Source organism: Astatotilapia calliptera, chromosome 6, assembly GCF_900246225.1.
Source record: "Astatotilapia calliptera chromosome 6, fAstCal1.2, whole genome shotgun sequence".
In the NCBI taxonomy this organism is placed as follows: Eukaryota; Metazoa; Chordata; class Actinopteri; order Cichliformes; family Cichlidae; genus Astatotilapia; species Astatotilapia calliptera.
In genome coordinates, this window is record NC_039307.1 from 23,881,689 (window position 1) to 23,903,002 (window position 21,314).

The 21,314-nt window shown below is 39.4% G+C and overlaps 1 protein-coding gene across 1 annotated transcript; it reads right to left on the bottom strand.

Moving 5' to 3' along the window:
* Window positions 1–9,779: 9,779 nt before the first annotated feature.
* On the bottom strand, window positions 9,780–20,410 carry dkk2 (dickkopf WNT signaling pathway inhibitor 2). Its single transcript, XM_026171223.1, has 4 exons — window positions 19,868–20,410; window positions 11,586–11,736; window positions 10,914–11,051; window positions 9,780–10,037 (listed from the first exon to the last, which is right to left on the bottom strand). The coding sequence occupies exons 1-4, from the start codon at window positions 20,051–20,053 to the stop codon at window positions 9,787–9,789; spliced, it is 726 nt and encodes a 241-aa protein (XP_026027008.1). The 5' UTR covers window positions 20,054–20,410; the 3' UTR covers window positions 9,780–9,786.
* Window positions 20,411–21,314: the final 904 nt, after the last annotated feature.

Genomic DNA, 21,314 nt, shown 5'->3' on the forward strand with positions numbered 1-21,314 from the left:
TAAAAAGTGAGAAAAGAGCCATGACCCCAAAGTGTGTTGGAAATCAGCCTCAAACAGGTGTAAATGGGTTTATTATGATGATGAAAATGCTGTTAAGAGATGCATGGTATGTATTAGAAACAAATTCCTTTCATCTGTGCTAAGGTGCTGCCGAATATACAGCACAGAGCATCTACAGTTACACAACTAATGACCTGTAATGCAACTATTAGTGGATAAACAACATGAAAATACAGGTGAATACACATGAACGACAAGATACACATATACTGTACCATGGTAAATGCACATAAGGTTAAACACATTTTTAATGCATATAGATATCACCCACTGCTCATAATATCTGTAGGCTGTTATGCAGATGTGAAGCCTTGGAAAGCAGAAATACTTCAAGCACATGGTGTCTGATTCATAACTCGAGCATGAAGTAATTGGATCTAATATTTGAATGCTGTGCTTAATGTCCTGATGAAGAGTCCATCAGAAGACATTATTTTCCCTTGATTTGAACTATGATTTTGCTCCACTGTATGAAAATCTGAACCAGAAAGTATAAAAACAGGAATCAGTAAATACAAATGCTGAAGGTTTGGGACGTTAGCCAGCAATCCAACCTGTCAATGACTGGAGATGCCTCTTTTTTATCTTCTATAGCTGACTGTAATTTATTTTTATAGCATGAACTCACAGCATAACTCATCTTTAGTACTTTAATCCGACAATGTTATACTTGGGATTCTCTTCGCTTAAGTGTTTGGTGATCATAGAAAGGAAAAAAACAGAAACGTTTTATTGTAAGAAACCTCCAGAGGTAGGCTGGCAGAGAGCGGTCATCTGCAAAACAAAAGCAGAGAGAAGTAAAATGAGCAGCGATAAACCACAAACAGACAACAAGTAGACAACAAGTATTCCCGGATACACACAGGTGGCACATAAAAATGTAAAGACATATTAAAAGCTTTCAGCTTTGAAGTTGGGTAATAAAAATGTCAATGATGACAACAAAATTAAGTCAGATCAGGTTGAGATTTAGTCATAAAAGAGGTCTGGCAATTAACGCTTTAATGTGAAAGTTTTCCAAACAACATGAGACAAATAACACAGCTTCAAAGATGTTAAATTGTCTGTGACCAAATTCCAAAATTATTTGGTAAGCGTGGAGATTTATGAGAAGACATGTCAAACACATGGACTCATGTACACAAACTATCAAAAGGGCCGTGGCGGCCAGCGGCCAAGAGTATATACGCACACATTGGTCTCGGATTAACTGACATTTAACCTGAAATGTCACAATTGTAAAGCAATGCTTATGTATTGTAGAGCTGAGAGTGTTTCTCCCATGTGTTTTCCTTATTATTATCTATCTGTCTATTTGTCATGATTTTGTAATGTCAGAATTATTTTGGAAACCTGATGCATAACTGACAATGAGATGTGGGAATATTCACACACTGAGAACGGAGCAGATTATAGTTCAGGTGGAAACATCTTGTATCATTTTGTTTTATTTATGTGTTTATTTTTTGCATTTTTTTTTTAATTCTCCTGTTTTTTGTCAGACTGGTTTTTAAAAGAACAATTTTTCTCTTTAAAACATTTGAATGAAACATGTAAATCTAACAACGTTTTTTAAATATGAAAGGAAAAAGCAGTGAGACTAAAGTGGTGACTGTATATCAAATCTGCCAGTAAATAACTTAAAAGGATATATTCTTTTAAATTCATAAAAGACAGAAAAGCTCCGAGAGAGAGGAGGGAAAGGTGTGCAGTAAAACACTTATAGGTATTTCAGTTCTTTTTAACATTGTTGGAAAGTTCTTGTCAGCGATTTTAAAATGCTGAGAATCTGAAGCACATACACAGGTTAATGTGAATATACTGTTGTGGATGAAAAGCAGCCATAATTTGACTTGTCTTGACACAGATTCTATTTACAACACGTTGTATAGTGCCTCCCTGGCTCATTGGGCTGCTGTTACATGCACTGTGGTATTTCCATTAAGGACCAATGCAACTGTTTAATAACAGCACAGATATAGAGAGCTGACAAAAAGCAGCGGTTGAACAGGCAGGGGGCCCAGAGTTGGCAGGGACATTTCATCTGTTTGAATAACCTATGATGTAAAAAATATTCTTTTCTTGGACCATACACTGTTGCACAAGAAAGTCATGGAAAATAATAAATGTGAACCTTGCTATTATGTCAAAATAGAAATTTTGCCAGTTCAAACGATCGCTTCAGTGGCCACAGACTGCAGATTTAAGAAGATAAGAACACAATAATCAGCCTCCAGGCTTAGATATTACAATACGTCTGATTTAGTGCTGGCTGTGTGCACACATGGCTGCATGTGTGCATTCGTAGCAGTCCTTAGTATCCACTCTCTTAAAAAAAATAGCAGGTCATGACCCAAAACACAGTGTGAGCTTTAAGGGAATCCAGTTATCCATGCTAGAAATAACTACAAAGTAACTATCCTAATTTGCTCAAGTACTGTGAGTGTCATATCACCAAAAAGTAAATGCATTTCATCGTAACTCAACATTTCATGACCTGTCATATTTATCTTGTGGCCTTTCTGGAGCAGTAGCAAATGTTAAGTTGGCAACCAGTGGACTAAACTAACCAACTGCATAAAGTAGTGAAAACTTACCCCACCACCACCTCCACCTACAACAGTAAATTATCTTCACACCACTACTGACATAAATAAAATGAATGTGAGTGATACATCCCAGAAGGACAACATTATTTCAGAAAAAGTAACGACTTTCCTACTTTAAGTGCACTAATGTAACACTTTCTGCTCAGATTATTGCGCTTTTACTCAACTAAAGGATCACAGTTTTTCTTCCACCACTGGAATACAGATGTGGCTATCTCATTAACGCAACCTGTACCACCACCGCTTTTGCATTCAGATGGAGTGTGTCTAAAATGTATTTTACTGCATATGCTGCCTACTATTCCCTGCATACTATTAAAGCTTTAATCAACTTCTAATTGCAGGATTTAAGTTAATTCCTTAACTTCTGGTCTCGTGCAGACTGGAATAAAAGAGAACTCACAATAAGACCCAGTGACACAAAGGGTTTTTTAGTGGTTCAACCTGGTTTTCTGGGAATTTTTCCCTTAGCTGACAACATATTTGTTTTCATGGTGAGGATATGCAAATGATAAAAGACCAAGACAGAGACAGAAGAGACAAATAAAAATCACTGGAGCATCGTCATTTTTTTTTCAGCTCCATGTAAGTGTGATGCAGAAGGCTGTGTGATCAAGTCATGAGGTCTGCTTGCTTGAGAAGACTTTATTTCTCTGCCACAGAGAATGATATGAGCCATACCAACCCAAATTACATTTGTGATTTACATGGTGCAAACACGGGCACAAAATCAAAGCCTTCCACTGAATCATTTAGCATATTTTTTCTAGCTGCCAACCTTATGGGTAGTCAAACCTGTCTGCGTAAACGCCTTCATTTGTAATTTTTGCTGACACACACTGGAAAGTGCAGACCCAGTGACAGTCACTCTCTCATTAGCAGGTTTTTGGAGACTCCAGAGCCTGTGGGTGGCCTGGAACTGGAGAAAAGAGCTTTCGTTTTGCATCTACCTCTTCTTTCCATGGAGATTTGAAGTCTCAAGTCACCCTGAATTTACCCTTTCCAGCGTCTGTAGAGATTTTCTTTGCTGTTTATATTTTCAAAAAATGTATCCAGTATTTCAGCAAACAGAAACCTTATCCAAACAAAGGCAAAGGTAGGGCTGAGTTATTACATTCCATCAAAAGCACATGTGGAAAAAAAGGGACTGGACACTCGCTATATTGAAAGCACAAACTTTGGAAAGGGCGATGCACAGGGTTGGTGCTGAATACGCTGCTGCTTTTTACTTTCAAGAAATGTGAGAAAATGAGTTGCAGTGTGTGTTACCATCTTAAATTGAAAAATGTAGTCAAATATCCATAAAAATGGGCACATATTATGGAAAGGTTTTTAGTTTTTTTAAGCTAAAGTTTAAATAATTTTTATTGTTATTATAAGAATAATACTGAAAGTTATAACAGCAGAAGAAGACAGCAAGAATACCTTTGAGATTCTACACTTTTTTTTTACTTCAAAAAAATATGCATAGTGAACATCTGGTTAACACATTTACATAACTGGTCACTCCCAAATGTTTCCACAGCTAATGACTGAGGGAAAAACTGTACATGACTGAATATTATTTATTAATTTTCAAAGAAGACTAATAAAGTTCAGCAGCTAATTTACAATTACGCACACGGACCAGATGTTTATGAATTTTTACTGAATAAATATGAGAAGAAGCGTTTATCTTGGATTGAGGACTGCATTTTAGTGTAAATGGATACTGACAGTAGTACTGGGAAATTTACTGCACAACACTTGTAAATCACAAATAATATTGTAGTTGATATATTGCAGCACAACTTTCATAGGGCCACGTGAACCTAACATCTGGTTCAAACTGTCTGTAACAACTTGAACAAAACCCTCCAACTAGTTTGCATGGGATTATTGTTAAGACAGTTTTCAACACCTCTGACATCAGGCTTTTTAACATTTTTGTAAGTCATTTTGAAAAATGAAAAAAGTCCCCTGGCTAGTAAGTAGAAGTGCATTTTAGACTTAATGAGGCATACGGAAAAGAACAATAGCTCCAAAATGATGCTGCTGCATTTGAAGTTTTGCAAAGTCTACATCTCCTGTTAGAGATGATGGAAAAAACATGTTGCTTGGGAACGGTCAAAAAGGATTGTACAATTATGTTCTCGAAATTGTGAGTATTGTTTCAAAGTAGCCTCTTAAAGAGCTTTCATCACATGTTGGCACTTTGAAGTGGTAAAAACAGTGATCGCATCTAGAAATGTCAGTATTATTTTCTATATCTCTTTTTAACCCTTGTGTACACAGAACATGCTATAAAGATGTTGGCTTGATGTAATCAAACATATGCTGCGCATTTTTACTGTATTTCTTTGAGCATATCAAAGACTTTTGTCTAGAGTTAACATCTGCAAAGCATCAGCCTATAATGGCTTTTAAGAAGTCTTATTTGTATTTCTGAAAAAAGCACAGTGGTGCTTGTACAGGACAGGTTTTACTCATAAAAGACAACTGTAGTCACTTTCATAGCACGTTCACAGAAAGTCTTCCTAACACGCTATCCCATCATGTCAGAAAGTAAGTACACCCTGTGATACAATAGTTTTTAGAACCACCTTTAACTTCAATAACTAGTTTATCGGTCTTTCAGTTTGTTATGGAGGAATTTTGACCAATTCTTCATTTTATAACATTGCTTCACTTCACTGAGGTTTGTGGGCATTTATTTATTCATTCATTTCACTCAGACTGTGGTTTTGACTTTGACCAGGTCATTGCAACACCTTGATTCTTTGTTTTTCAGCCATTCTGTTGTAGATTTGCTGCTGTGATTTGGATCACTATTGCACAGCCTTAATTCAACCAAGCTTTATATATCAAATGGCCTCACATTTGACTCTAGAAACCTTTTGAATACAGAAGAGCTCATGATCAAGACAATGACTGCAAGGTGCCCAGATCTTGTGGCTACAAAACAAGCCCAAATTATGACCTCTCCACCACAATGGTTGACAGTTGGTATAAGGTGTTTGTGCTGATATGCTTTGTTTTGCTTTCACCAAACATGGCGCTGTGCATTATGGTCAAACATCTCAACTTTGGTTTTGTTCGCCCACAGGATATTGTTCCAGAAGTCTTGTGGTTTGGTCAGAAGCAACTATTGCAAACTAAAGTTGTTCTGCTACATTACTTTTAGGGAGAAGAGAATTCTTGGCAGCAACCCATTCCAGATCTTTTTATTGTTTTTAACGGATGGATGTATAGATGGTATTGAATAGGTCTGACCTTTCAATTTATTTACATACAATTCAAGTGTATTTATATAGCACCAGATCACAAAGACAGTCATCTTAAATCCCTTTGTAAGGTTAAAAAAACAAAAACAAAAAACCCCTAAAATAATACAGAGAAACCCCCAACAATCAAAAGACCCGCTTTGAGCAAACACTGGGGGACAGTGGGAAGGAAAAACTTCCTTTTAACAGGATGCAACCTCTGGCAGAACCAAGGCTCAAGGAGAGGCAGCTGCCATCTGCTGTGACCTGTTGGGGGTGAAGGGAGGAAGACAGGACAAAGACATGCCGAGGAAGACAGCCAGAAATTAATAATAACTATTGATTAAACCAAGTGGTGTATAAAACATACAGAGTGAAAACAGGTAAAGGAAGAAGAAATACTCTGTGCATCATGGCAAACCCCCAGCAGCCTAGACCTAATGCAGTATAATTAGGGGACTGTTTAGTTAGGGGCCAATCCAGCTCCTAACTATATGCTTTCTCAAAAAGGAAAGTGTTAAGACTAATCTTGAAAATAGAGAGGGTGTCTGTCTCACAAATCCAAACTGTCAGTACGCAGCATTTAGGACAAAGTGATAATAGTCCAGCTTATAAGTAATAAATGTGTGAACCAGTTTTTCAGAGTTACTTTGAGACAGGATATTTCTCATTTTAGAGATGTTGTGCAAATGCGAGAAAGCAGTCCTACATATTCTTTTTAACTTGTATCCTGGTCAAGAAAGACTCCAAGATTCCCTACAGTGTTCGTGTGGGGAATCTGGTAATGCCATTTAAAGTAAGTATCTGGTTGGACATCACATTTCTAAGATTTTAGGGTCAAATACATCTTCAGTTTCATCTAAATTTTTAAGCCAGAAACTAGAGGTCATCCAGGTTTTTATGTCTTTAAGACATTCCTGCTGTTTAACTAATTGATGAGTGTCGTCTGGCTTCATTGATAGATGCGACTAGGTATGGTCTGCATAGCAGTAAAATGCTATGCTATGTTTTTGAAAGTTAATGCCCAAGGGAAGCATGTATAATGTAAACAGATTTGGTCCTAGTATGGAACCCTGTGGAACTCCATAAGTACCTTAGTGTATGAAGACGACTCTCCATTTACATGAACAAACTGGAGTCTGTTAGATATCATTTAAACTACTGGAGCGCAGCACCTTTAATTCCTGGAGTATGCTCTAAGAATTAAAGCTACTTCTCATCAGCTGGGATTTCCTCTCCTAAGAAAGCCATGACATTGTATTTGCTGTTCTGAATGCTACAAGCTAGCAAAATGCCAAAACATATGAATTCATAGAGGTGTCCAAACTTGCTGATGATCAATTAATAAAGATCAATTAATAAAGTACATTTGATTATCAGCTGTCGTTATTTTTTGTTTCTTTGTTTTTAAGATGACTGCAAGTCCTGTGAAAACTTTCTTTTTCAGATAACTGTAAATAAACTTTTTTCATATTGAAAATATTTTTAAAGCCTTAAATATAGTCTTCTAATTCAATGAAAACGTTGTAAAGAAATATATCATCTTACTGTAAAGCTGTAACAGTTTAGCAAGAAATTTCTGCAACTGTGTTTTGGTTATGTTCTAGTTTTGCACCAATAAATAATTTTCCTTTTTTAATTTCCTAGATTAGTTTTTATTTTCGGTATATCTTGGTAGTCACTATTAAATTGATAAGACTTAAAACTTATTTTTTTTGTTTGCATTTGTAATAGGTTGGTTTCAAATTATATAAGAGGTGACGACATGCCAAAACTCACCCCATCCAAAGATTGCTATCAGTGTAACAAAGCAAACATTTCAAAGGTTTATGCATGAAGATATTTGAAAGACCATTTATTTAACACACATATAACTTTGCTTTTATTTATAACAAATAAAATAATGTCCACACCTTTAATATCTAAAGTAAGATTTTCAGGGGCAAAGCCTGAATAAATTTGAGGGTCATGTCAGGAAGTGCATTCAGCATCTTTGCCAGATCAAATATCCGTTGGCTGTCCCAACCCCTCAGGGAAAGGGTTTTTTTTTAGCTATCAAAATGCATTATACGGTGTTTAATTTCCTGTTGTCATTGTAAGAATTCAGCATAAGAAGCAACACGATAAGCAAAAACAAGGCCCGTGTACTAGGAATACAAAATACATTCTTTTATTAATTCATCTTTGTAAATACATGAAACAGATCAATGCAGTGAATTCACAGAAACATCATTTCGTTGGATGCAAATCTTGAAACCATTTACACACAATTTACACAACACATTTTGGATTTTGATGCTCCCTATTTTAGGAACCATCCTTTTGATGCATTCAGTTTGTGATATCAGTCCATGCTATCTAAGCCTTTACCCCTTATCTACACCCACAACTTTAATCGATTTCAGTCTATCCAACTGTGCTTGTTTCTTCTGACATTACTCTTCTCACCTAGATCATTTTGCTATAACTTTTAGGATTCCTTTGTTATTATATGTACATGATATACATTGGTTCTTAAATACATTTGCTTTGCTTCCAGTCTATTTACAATATTAGAGCTTATTGGTATTTTAATGGTTACAAAATATATGTACTTGATGCTCTAAAAAATGTCTTAAAGCGAAAGGAGGCAAATGTTATATTGATTTGTAGGTAATGAGTGGTTATTTAAAGCACTGACACCAGGGGAGAAAAAGCATTGCTTCACATCCATTACACCATAAAACTCAATATTTCATCAAAAGAAAGTATCCAGTCGTATTTTAAAAGCAGAAAACTAAAGAGGGCTGTGTGCCATCAACAAGCCATTCGTTTTAACTGCAGTTCTCTTTAAAAACATCAGATTTGTGGAGCATTTTGCTTTCTAAAGGGAAAAATTGCGATTTCAACATATCCCTGAATCCCGTTTGTATGATTTGAAAAGCAGAACCATTCCGGTATTGAAACCACCAAGTCTGCAGCAAAGGACTACCTCGGTGCAAACAGTTTTAACCCGCACAGTTGTATCACAATAGATTACAGCTGTATCCTACATCAAACAAGATTCCCACAATGAATACAATACTTTATCTCTCTTCTTGTGGCTAAAAATAGGGTGACAAGCGAATGCCCCGACGAAACTCATCATTCCAAAGCAAATGTTCTTTGGTGTAAGAGGCACACACACACATCAGGGAATGTATATTTGTTCTTTGGACATTGTTGCTGGTTATAAATGCTTTGCGTAGCAAAAGCTGGGTTCGATCTTAAAATAAGTACTAAAGTTGGCAAACAGACAGTATAACATGCCAAAATTCTGATCCTATGAGTGTCACATGCGACATTATTTAAAGCTAACTGACTTCAGAGTTTGGTAGAGCATGTACTATTCAGTAAAAATATGGCTTTTGTGTTAATAGTCCTTCGGCTTCGAATATCATAAGCTGGAGGTTTAAGGAAAGACTGCTATGACTGTTGCTGCTATCTACAAAAAGTCCACACCTATCACAGCATCAGCTGACAAACTCTGCGGTTCCCTGATATTCACAAGAATGTGTAAAATGTTGGTTTTTCTTTGGGGGGGGATAGCATCCTATAAGCTCACTAATCTCTCAAAACCGTGAGTGTGTTTGTGTGTGTTTGTGTGTGTGCGTGTGTGTGAGGGTGCGTGGTTGTTATGTGGGGTGCAGGGATGGACCACTCACAGAGAACACATTAAAGCATTCCCATTTTCCCTCCGTTTGCAGAATAGCGAGCCTGAAGCCGCATCTGTTCTGTCTCTTGTCAGTCTCTGTCTTTTCCTTCTTTTCAGTACCGCCACAACCCATCCTTAAAAAAAAAAATCCCCTCACACATGGAGACGGAGGCCTTTAAGCCGACAACAGCTGCCTTCTGCTTCAGATCTTCTGGCACATGTGGAGTCTGGACTTGGACGAAGAGGTGGCGTCTTTCCACACCTTGCAGGAGAGGCCCTTGGCACAGTCACAGCGCTGGAAGAGTTCCAAGCCGTGAGTGCCTTTCTTCCTCTGCTTGGTGCACACTTCTCCCTGCCTCAGCACCGGTTTGCAGATTTTTGTCCAGAAATGGCGGGCGCAGCAGTAGCCGTCCGAGCAATCGGAAGAACGCAAGCATGGGTCACCCTCGTGACCTAGAGGAAGAAAGCAATAAAAATATATGACCAGTGATAAACCGACAAACAATAAAATGCAAACTTTGCATTAAACTGGCATATTTGCACTTGGAAAAACATAAACCAAAAAAAAAGCATGTTCACATATTAATGTTTAATACTGTTTTTAAATTGCAGGTCAACAGCGAAAAGCAGACTGTTTTCCACTGGTTTAACATCACTGAGTTTCTGGGTTGAGTTTATTCAAGTGGCAACCTGCACCAGCCTATTATAATGTAATAATGTGTAAGGAGAGCGGGTGAGTCAAGTACAAGTAAAACCAAATGGCCTCATTTATGGCAGATTTAAGTAGTGCTCTTATTTCCACAATCATTTTAGCATTGGAGCCTTGAGGGCGTATTTATAGTGTAGTAATTTAAGTGTCTTATTAAACAGATTACTATATTGATAGTCCATTACTTGGCTTAAATCAGGTGACATGACTGCTAAGAACAGGTCTCTGTGAGTTATTTGCCTTAATTATGCCAAAGTTGCATTTTGTGGATAAAACTGGTGTATCATGGAAGGTGTCCTATCAATGAGACTGTTTGTATGGATTTAAGTAAGTGCAGAAACAGCAAAGGCATTGTGTTTTTTCTTTCCTTCTGGGATCTCCACGCTTAGATTGAGACACAGACACATGGGCAGAGGGGAAATGAGGGGCATATTTTGGTGCACTGCAATACCCATGAGTACTTTAGGGGTTTCTTAAAGTTGACAAGAAAACAATTCAGCCAGACCAGGATAGGAAAGGGACAGAGCAAATCTAACATTAGAGGGAAAGTAATGATGATAAAAGATAATGTCTTGATATCACTCGGTTCATACTGGACATGCTTTGCTGTCAGATCTCACCTTTTAGAGAATGCTTGGCCTGTCCCTTTCCATTCTTCCCACCCTTCCAGCCGTGGTCTTTGGAGGAGAGCTTGATATGTTCATCTAATGGTGAGATGTGAGGCGAGATCACGCTCTCAGAGATGGGGACACAAATGACTGTAAAAACAGGAGAAACATATATAGTTAACGAAAACGCCAATGCTGCTTAGTTTTTCAGGAAAACATGGCACAGACTGTTAAAGCTGAGCACATTAGCCTCTGTGAAAGGTCTCTTAAATGGATGCTTTCAGTGCATAATGCAAAGAACTCCTATATGTGTTAGTGAGCTATGTTGATTTTAAACAAAGAGCAGTTTCAGCGCAGCCTCTGCACACATTCACGCTATTCACACTAAAACATGTGACCACTGATTCTTAACCTCTGGGCCTCAATTGAATACAGTTCAGCTATAGTTCAGGGTTCTGTCTGAAAGCATGTGTTCAACATTATTTAAATAGATTGGCTCTATAACTAAGACCCGCTTTTTCAAGAACATTTGAATAAAACCAGAAATCGAATTTTCACGATAGTGCCCTGCAGTCATAACGTAATTGAAACTGAAATGCGCTACAATCATGCACGTGTGTGTGTGTGTGTGTGTGTGTGTGTGTGTGTGTGTGTGTGTGTGTGTGTGTGTGTGTGTATTCGTACAGTTACTGCAGCGGTTGCCAGGGCAGCACATAGCATCTCGATGACAGCGCTTCTTCCTCCTGCGACAGGTGAGGCAACGAGAAGGAGCCTGTTGAGGGCTGTGGCAGTAGCTGCCCACGCTGCACTCCTTGTCATTGCTGCAAGGGTACACCTGGATAGAGAGAGAAGATGTTATGTCCAAATATCTGTCTACCCAGTTTATGAAAGAACCTGTTATGTTGCGTGACTTCCTGGCAGCAGAATTTTGAATGATTGCCGTGGACAGCCCGATCTAAAAACCATGCCTCACATAACTTCCATTGGTGAGGCGACGTGTTTAATTGAAATGCTCCCTGGTGCAGTTTGAGCTATGCTGATGCCAGTTCAGTTGCAGGTTAAATACCCACTTACTTCAGTTATGTTAAAAGCACATTAAAAGTGCTCGCAAGTTCTTAAAACACATTTTATGAAAAAATAAACAGAAAATGCTGCCTTTTGTTATTTGACTTTGATGTATTTGCCTAAGTGACATCAAGCAATATAAAGCACATGCACATATGGCTGCAGTGTAAACACAATTCCCTTAATTGCATCTGCAGGGTCGTTATTTTCTTCTTTAGAAAGGCGCACATCAGGCCAGAGTCAGAGAGTACCCATTGGGCATGCGGTTCCCTTGGCAACACTGATCCTGTCAGCATCCGAACTCATGTTATACCTCTTTTTACTGGGCCACTGGAACATCTTGAGATGGTAAACTAATCTGTTATCTCCACCCTTTATTTTTAATTTAACATGGCATATATTTTCTTGTAAAGATTTTGTGTCTCCCACATGTCATCACCCTCTGAATGTCTACAGAGTGCTGTGGTGCACATGGCATCACTGTTTAAAAGCGTTAAAGCTGATAGTTTTTTGCTCAAAGTATTGTGATACCTTTCCTATACCTTTCCAAAAGTCACGGCTGCAGCAAGCTAAAACAGTCAAGCCAAATGAATTTCACGTTACACCCAGGGGTCTTTGCAGAGACCCCTGATAACAAGAACACCTGATCCACCCCTGCAAAGGTGGTAGGTCTGTTCTTTCTAATCTGCAGCTGGGTCTTCAATTACTTTGCAAAATTATTGATTTAAGCTGTTCAACAAAGTTTCGTTTGGACCAAATACAGGACCTAGGAAAGAGCGAACTGAAGCCCAGGAGTTGTGTTTATTCGCTGTGTTACAGCTTCTTGCTAATGTACATGCCAGTGTCTGGTTGGTAGGTAAGCCTCTTGCATATTTTCCACCCTCTCATGAGCTAATCAGCAGCATTTCCCATTGCTAGTCACCTCAGAGTTGAGATTAGTTTAACATGTCACCCACCCACTTTGTGTCGCTTATTTCTCTGGTTCCTCCAGTTGTTAATTCAACTTTCTGAATAAAGAATTCTAGCTGGATTTTGATTGAAATACAGCAAATTCATATTTCTGAAAAGTAAGTTTAAAAACATGTGTTATTGTTTTGCAAGCCGAAGCTAAATTCCGCTCACTTTCTTTGTAATTACTGGGTGGCCCAAAAGACCCAAAACCTTAGCAAATTAACCCAAGAGTATCCAAGTAAATGGCTAGATACCAGTGGGGGTATGTGGTGAAACATATTGTTCAGTTTGTTGTTTGTAGATTGTTTGTTTTGGGTGAAATTACTACAGGCTGCGGTCCTTCTATACCAAGTTTAAGGGGAAAATATGCTGTAGGGATTAACTCGTCTATTACTGAATGTTTCTTTTTTTTTATTTTTCCGTGGGCAAACAATACAGCTATTAAAATGACCAAACCAAGGCAAACCACTTCAGTTTCTCTCAGTATTCCCTAACTGTTCACAGGCTTAATGGGGCTACATTTCGGTAGCCAATCACGCTCCTTTACAGTTCATTTGCCTTTGTTTTTGCTTTAGCATTTCTTGTTTTTACACCAAAAGCCTGAGAAATATTATGTAGCCAAGTACACAAGAGCTTTTACGTCTTTTCCCTAATGAAGGGACCACACAAAGAAGGCATAAAACTAACTATCCGTAGCAGTGAGAAGTGCAATTAAACCCAAGCTCAGTCTTCTGATAACAAGCGTGTACACCGACATGAGACTCTCTTTATTGGAACCACTGTCTTGATATAATTCCATACACATGCAAGTCCCATTGTCATTAGACTTGGAGCAGGAGCAAAGGAGTTTGGTGCAAATTGTAACACAAATCAAAGAACTTTGCTGACAAATGGAATAATGTCACGAATTTGAGCCGAACTCATCAACGCAGGGGGACATTTTAAACAGCTGCAGGAAAGGCTCACATCCACATCTGAGGGGACGCGCGCACACACACACACACACACACACACACACACACACACACACACACACACACACACACACACACACACACACACGAAAAAGAAAGTTCAGGTCACTGTGTTTCTGCACATCATTCTTTTATTTCCAACCATTCGGTTTAATTTGGAGGATAAGCTAAGATATGAAGTGGACCACATATTTGCACAACAGAACACCTATTCACGCATAACACCAAAGCTAAGATCAAATGGAATCTACTATTAATCACGTTCGCTGAAGACTGACATAAGCACACGATGTTTTGGTGGCGCTCCGCTGCCAACACAACATCCACATTTCCCTGGCACTGCATTGACAGATTTGATTTATTTGGTTTACCACTGACAAACATGGAAGAGTCAACATGTGAGTGAACATAAAAGAGGTTTAAATCAGAGTAAAATCATTACAGCCGCAGTAAATATAACAAACTCCTTTTGGGGGTATGAAGGTCAGTACAGAGAGGTCTACCATCCCCAAAAGAGCGGGCGCCGTTCCAGACGTCGATGTACACCACATGTTTAAATCAGCTATCGACAATATCAATATTTCAGCACATTAAAAGTTGTTACTCATGTGCTTTAGCTTCAGAAAGTGAACAAGATTAGACTTGCTGGAGGTTTGCCATGCTGACTTTCTCAGACTGGAAACACATGGATGCAATGATGTAGCCGTAGAAAAATGAGCTGAAATATTCAGCTGAACGCTCATCTATCATTATGACAGATTCCCATAATGCAAATGATTAACATTGCTGATGAAAGCAACAAATCCTTGGTGCTTTATGGATTCCCAAAATTTCTTAATTACTACAAGGTTAAGAACTGCTGTCAGGATGTGGAGAGGTCATATTTGTGCGTAAGCAGGAGGAAACGCTGAAAATTTCACCTCATCGATTGTTAAGATACGAACCCGCCCTGTCAGCACTTCTGAAGCTCATTAATAAACACAGTATGGACTTTTCCCAGCTCCCAGTCTTTGTACTAAGCCGAACTAATAACCTCCTGGCTTCACCTCTCTATTTAACGCACATTAAGTCGGCATTGATTCCTCAAAACAAACAACCCCAAACTGTTCCTCCCAGGTTTTTACAAACTACTGCTGTTATAATGAGAAATAAACTTTCCCGCTCAACTGTGGAGTTCAGTTTCTCTGCTAGCTCCTCTTTTAAAGAAATACGGACATTGCCGTGGACTCTCAAGAAAAGAATTTGCTGGAAATGTGGACTGAACAGAAGTTCAAGTTTTCTTTTTCTCTCCTGACAAGAAAAAAATTCTGGTTATCTAAAGAAGACAAATGGATCCAGACGTGCAGCAGTACTTCATACTACCTGCATTCAAACCTATCTGTCTTTCTGAGCTAGCAGGTTTGCATCGATCACAGTACACGGGGCACTGTGGGAATGGGGCTCACCTCTTCCATCATGTCTCAAACTGCAAGACAATCCTTTGAAACCCAATGATACGAGGCCGGCCCCCTAAATCACAGCTGATAAACTTGCCTTATCTTGTCATGTTTTAAAACGCCTCTTTTGCAACATCTGAGGGACAGGGTTTCATTTTGGGATGCATCTTATTAATCTCAAATCGCTTTTTTTCCCCTGTTGCTCCCTTATTTTTCCTTAGACAGCCTAGCAACATAAAAGAAGAGCCTTGGATCCTGCATAGGAAGTGGGTTGAGCACTCTGTACTGTGCAGCCTCTCATGGTATGCTGGTGAGACGATAAAGGAAGAGACAGACGGAGGGCAATAAGGGAAGCCCCCGGCCCTGTCTCGTGTTGCTCTCGTGCTGGTAAAGCTCTACGGCTTTGAAGAGGAACCTTAAATGTGCGGGAGCAACAATCTCCAAGGGATTTACTGCAGGATATACAGGGCTTTGAACCCTCTCTGCCAGTCTTTGGATCCCCTATTTACCTCTCTACAGTCATTCCAAAGTGCTGATATAATTCAACGGAAGAGCCCGGTAATGCATAAAAAAAAATAACACCAAGAATGTCTCCTCTCCTCTATGTCTAGAACCTAGGCAGAACCAAGAACCAGTATGAACGCTGGAAAACAGCAGTGGAACAACATAACAGAAGGGTAATTTAAGCCCTTAGACTCCAGCTCTTTATGATCAACTGACAAAAAAGCAAAAAAAAACCCTCAAAGGTAATGTGAGAGAATAACAGACAAGAGGTTGGATGGGCCAACAAAATAATGGGCCAACATCAGCTGACAGGTTTGTTTGTTTTTTGTTTGTTTTTGTTTTTGTTTTTTTTAATAAAATTGCTACAATTGTTCCCCCAGACTTGTGTTTTTATTCTTGTGATCTGGACGATGAAGCTCAAACTTGCCAAAAACTGTATATTAGAAAAAAAGAAGTGAATTGAATTCTTCATCTACTTTGAACATTTTCTAAGATCAGATCAGATAGCACATGAGGGCATGGAGAAATGATGTATTTTATTGCTTCATTTGGAGCACTTGTAAACCTCACTGCTGAATGGAACGGTGATATTGACCTCCAATGCAAACACTAATAAAACATAAGGCAGAACTGCAGTCTGCTGCAAATGGCAAAGATCACCTTTATGAACCATGACATTAGTGAAGTCTCTCTTTTTCATGTAACTATTGACTATAACATCCCTCTGCCACCCAAATCATTTTTAGCATCTTTTACAGTTTTTAAACACACTAAGTTAAAGAAATTAGCGTTATTTCCTTCCACTTATTTTGCCTGGAACAAAAAAAAAAGTTGCAACAAAGCTAAAGCACTGTCTTAGGCATCCGCCCTCTTTGCTTTTTGTGCTCCTTCAGAGCTCCAGCTCATAACCTGAGGCAGTGAATGGTGTTAATGAGTGGCAGCGGCCTTAAAGAGTCAAACAAACGATGTCACTGAATAAACAAACTTCATTTGCCCTGAAAGCACAGACGGCCGCTATCAGATAACATAGGGAAGACTGCACACAAGTCACTCATACAAACCATGTCCTCAGACACAACTCGGCCTCTTTCATCACTCAAAACACATGTGTTTATAACCATATCCCTTTGAGCAGTAGGATCCAGAGTCTCTAAAAACTAGGCCTTCCTTAAGTTAAGTATACATTCTGAGTTGATCTTAGTCATTGCACCCATAGCAAGGCTCACAGTCACTGTACGCGAGCGGTGTCTTCAAAGGCTATCGGGGGAAAGCGAAAAAGTGCTCGATAGTAATCTGGGAGGTATGCTGCTTTAAAAGGTGTAATCTTGTGAAATAAGAGGTGCACAGGGTCTCTTCTCTCATTAACAAGTCGAGTTACAGTTAAGGTGGTCTCCACACAAGAACCCTAATGGTTCCGGCTCAAGGGCCTCATGGTACCCGAGGGACCCACATGCTGGAAAACCTGCAGAACTGAAGACTAAAACACACATAAGCAGTCACATCTTTTCTCTCTTTCTCAGCTCATTAGGATTCTTGAACAATCATTTTTGGCTCGGGGAGAAAGGCTACATTTTAATAGAGAGAGTCTCAGGAGATTGCTTGTTAAAAGTAAACCCTCTGGTGAATTCAATAAAGCAACTAGTTAAGGCCGACTGACCGGCTGCCGTTTTACAGGCACGTTATGCACGAATGCCGCCAGAGTGTTGGTTCCCTTGTGGGTTCAGAGGTTACAGTGGTGAGCGCTGCCTGCCCGTGCTATCCATTTCTGTTGGTTCCCTTCCAAGAAGCCCAGAGTGCCACCCACGAACACTGGCTGTCAAGGTCTTGGAGGTTTTGGCTTTGTCGGTTTTACTCCAGTCAGGCTGACGTGTAAGGGACGAGACAAAAGGAAAACACTCAGCTGTTTGCCCCGTCTGTACACGCAGGAATTCCTAACGCCTTTCCTGGTTTGTGCGTGATTAATGTCACCCTTATCATCAACCTTTGTCAGCAGCTACAGGAAATCAAAGCACATTACGTTATCAAATGCTTCCTTTAACCCAAAAGCTTTGACCAACATTTCTTATATCCATCATCTGATGGGTACAAAACTAAATTACACCCTGGTTTCCTGCTACAGCCACTCATTGTATTCCAGTAATCTTCTACAAAGTGATGTAAAACCAACGTTTGGGGAGATTCCTGGTAATTTTCAGAATAATTGTTAACCTTGAGTGAGTTTCAGATCCCCAAACAGCTGTATTAAACTATGTAAAAGTGAACTGAAGTACTAAAGAAAAACTGCATTTTAAAATAAAAATGGATACAGTGGTAAATTGTTCAGATTGTCTTTCACATAACTTTCACAAACACTAATTTGCTAACTATCCTCACCAGTTGTGGCAAACTCAGCAGTATTACAATGCATTCATAACACAACAGCGCCAAAGTCTCCTCCTAAAACTGACGCCAAAAGAAAACTTGAGCCGACACATGCCCTTTTCCCCAATCTTCACCCGAGTGCTAAACTGACATATGAAAGTAGAGAGGCACCTCAAAGATGGAAATATAGGGGATGCCAAAAGCCTCAATAATGGAGATTTTGTGTGTGTGTGTGTGTGTGTGTGTGTGTGTGTGTGTGTGTGTGTGTGTGTGCGTGCGTGCGTGCGTGCGTGCGTGTGTGTGTGTGTGTGTGTGTGTGTGTGTGTGTGTGTGTGTGTGTGTGTGTGTGTGTGTAATTGTGCAAGCTAAGGTACAGATATTGCAGATTTACCCCAAAAAACTTGCAAAAACTGCATCCTGTTGTTCTCTTCTAAATTAATTGTGCAGGGCATTTTTACTGAAACACAAATAAGACTTTGATTTATTACACTATATAATACAGCTATTTACAGATAGCCACTGCATGATGAGAGGCAGAAGGACAGTGCAGCTCACTCACTATCGTCGAGCCACAAGTCTTCGCCAAGGCCGAGCTGCGGCTGTTTCTTTACCACTCTGGAAAACCTCATAAATGATATTAGCCATCCTGGTTTGGACCCACCACACCATGACATTATACTTTTGTAACAGTGTGGTGGTTTCTGCACACACATATTGTTTTCCCTCAGTCCAATCTTCCAAACCATTGCAAAGGCATGAAAGTAAGCAGGCGCTCAAAATTGTGGTCTGGCACTGCAGCTTTTCCATAATTCTTCTGTATCAGCTCGATGCCTCCTTTTTCAAAACTAAGCATTTCACTGATATGCAAGACGATCAAAAAAAGGCAAGGTGTACAGGCCAAATGCAAACGAAGCAGGTGAGACCACTGGGGGGAGGGGTGTCCTGGAGATGTGGCAGTGCCATCTACTGCTCGCACACTATCTGCTATGCTTATTTTATACATACACGCCTGCCTTCCAAGCTGATTTAAACATCCACCTCTCAGGAATTATTATTTGTTGGATTGTGAATTTTCCTGGCCAATCCACAGGTTTAGATGTTCACAGTTTTTTTTTTATCTCATATTTGCTCTCACAAGCACTCTCTACAGAAATGCGGCACTTTGTTGAAACAGTGGGGATCGATACCCCTTTGAATGGGTATAAAGTGGTTGGTAAGAGTGGCCCCACAGAATCTCATAATCCCAGCAAGCGCCTGGACCGCTTTAATGACACGCGGATCCAGACAGAAAATTACCCCAAGTGTTAACTTTTTCTCACTTTTCTGACGGCATTAATGATTTACTGTGGAAGTGTGCTGCACCCGACTGTGGCGTCAGGTTTGAAAGGCAATTAGGATTTATGAGGGGTCCAATCCTCCCAATTTCCAATAACGATCCACACATGACGCAGCTTTCTGAAGGTGTATATTACTATTTTACCCTTTAATTGTGCAAAGGAAAATGTTTCCCACTCAGCAATCATAAATTGGAAAAGGGGAACTCGTGGAAGAAAAGTTTTTGCTATTACGATTGTTTTTGTTGCATTTCATAAACTGTCTTCTTAGTAATACAGGGCAAAAAGTGCTCTGACATCTCCGCTGATATTTTCTCAGACAGTGAAATAACTGAAGTTACCTGGATGTTGTGTTTCTTGGTGACTGTTGCAGATCGGTTGGTTGCCGGTGTCGGTATTTCTTCCAACTGACCGGGTTTGATGGAATTCGCCTTCGGGCGCGCCTCTGATACCTGGGATGTCCCAGTCCTGAGCGCAGTGACGAGAAACACTACAACACAATATCTATTCCAAGCAGAGACGACCATCCTCAAAAAATACTGAAATATATGGAAAAAGGAAAAAAATAATTTAGTAGAAAAGAAAAGAAAAATAAGTTTCTCAATGAGACGTGTGCGCCCTGGCAGTGTCCATGCGTCACGCTTGTCAGACTGCAGTACACACAGTGGTGATGATGATGATGATGCCAAGTTTCTGGTCCTGAAAAGGTCAAATAATTTAAAGGACTGCCATTGAAGATTCTTTTAAAAGCAACGACACAAACAAACACGGGGAGCCAGGTGCACGAGTAAAAAAAATTATTTTTTTTGTATGAACCTAAACTGTTAAAATGCCGATGCTCTGAGGGTCAGACAGAAACTTGACAAGAGGTCTCCACTGTGCCTCAGTCTGGCTGCGAGTGAGCGCTTAGTCCTGTAGCCGGCTGTTTTATGATCTCGGATACTTTCTTTTTATAGGATTCTAATGAGTTTGCTTCCTCCGCCCCTATTCACAACTGACAAAGAATGAAACTGATCTGTGCGCTGCGCTGCTGCTCTCGCATTGTCGTCTGGACACCGGCACCAGGAGCTCCGTTGGGAAAAAGCTATAAAATTATACACTGTGTATTTTAACTGAGCACTTAACCCTTTTTTACTGCGATCACGCAAAGGAAACGGGAAGGGAAAAAGTCACTTTGGCGAGTCCAAAAAAGAAGGAGAAAAAGGCTTTCTTTTGGAAGTGAGGTGGAACGCTTTACTTTAAAAAGAGAATTAATTTATCTGTCTGGGGGAAAAAATTGCACCTGTGCTTAAAATTTAAAAACTACCCCGCCTAATGTTAAAGAGAGAGAAAAAAAAAGCAGTTTAGGGTTAACCAGCATTCCGGAATAACGTAGAATTTAAAAATAAAATCTGATAACTATTGTTTTCTCCCTGGGAAAGACATCCCTCATGATGCAAGGGATGACGACGGTGATAAGGTTACTGATGCAAGAATTATAGAGGCTCCTTTGTTGTTACGAGTCTTGCATGGGGATAAATTATATTCATGTTGGTTAGATAATGTATTTCTTGGTACAATGGCTTCTTTCAGTTTTAGGCAGGTAGAGCAGACGTGAATAATTCACTCAGGGAGTGATTCATTGTAGTGATTTCGGTGATGTATTGCTCTTATTGTGCGCACTTTACATGCATAAAATAATGTGATGTGCTTGGTCATGATCATTGATTATTAAACATGATAACTTTCCGATGTGAACCACGTGCATGTAAATCAAACACAAAATTAAAAGAAGAAAAAAATAGCTGC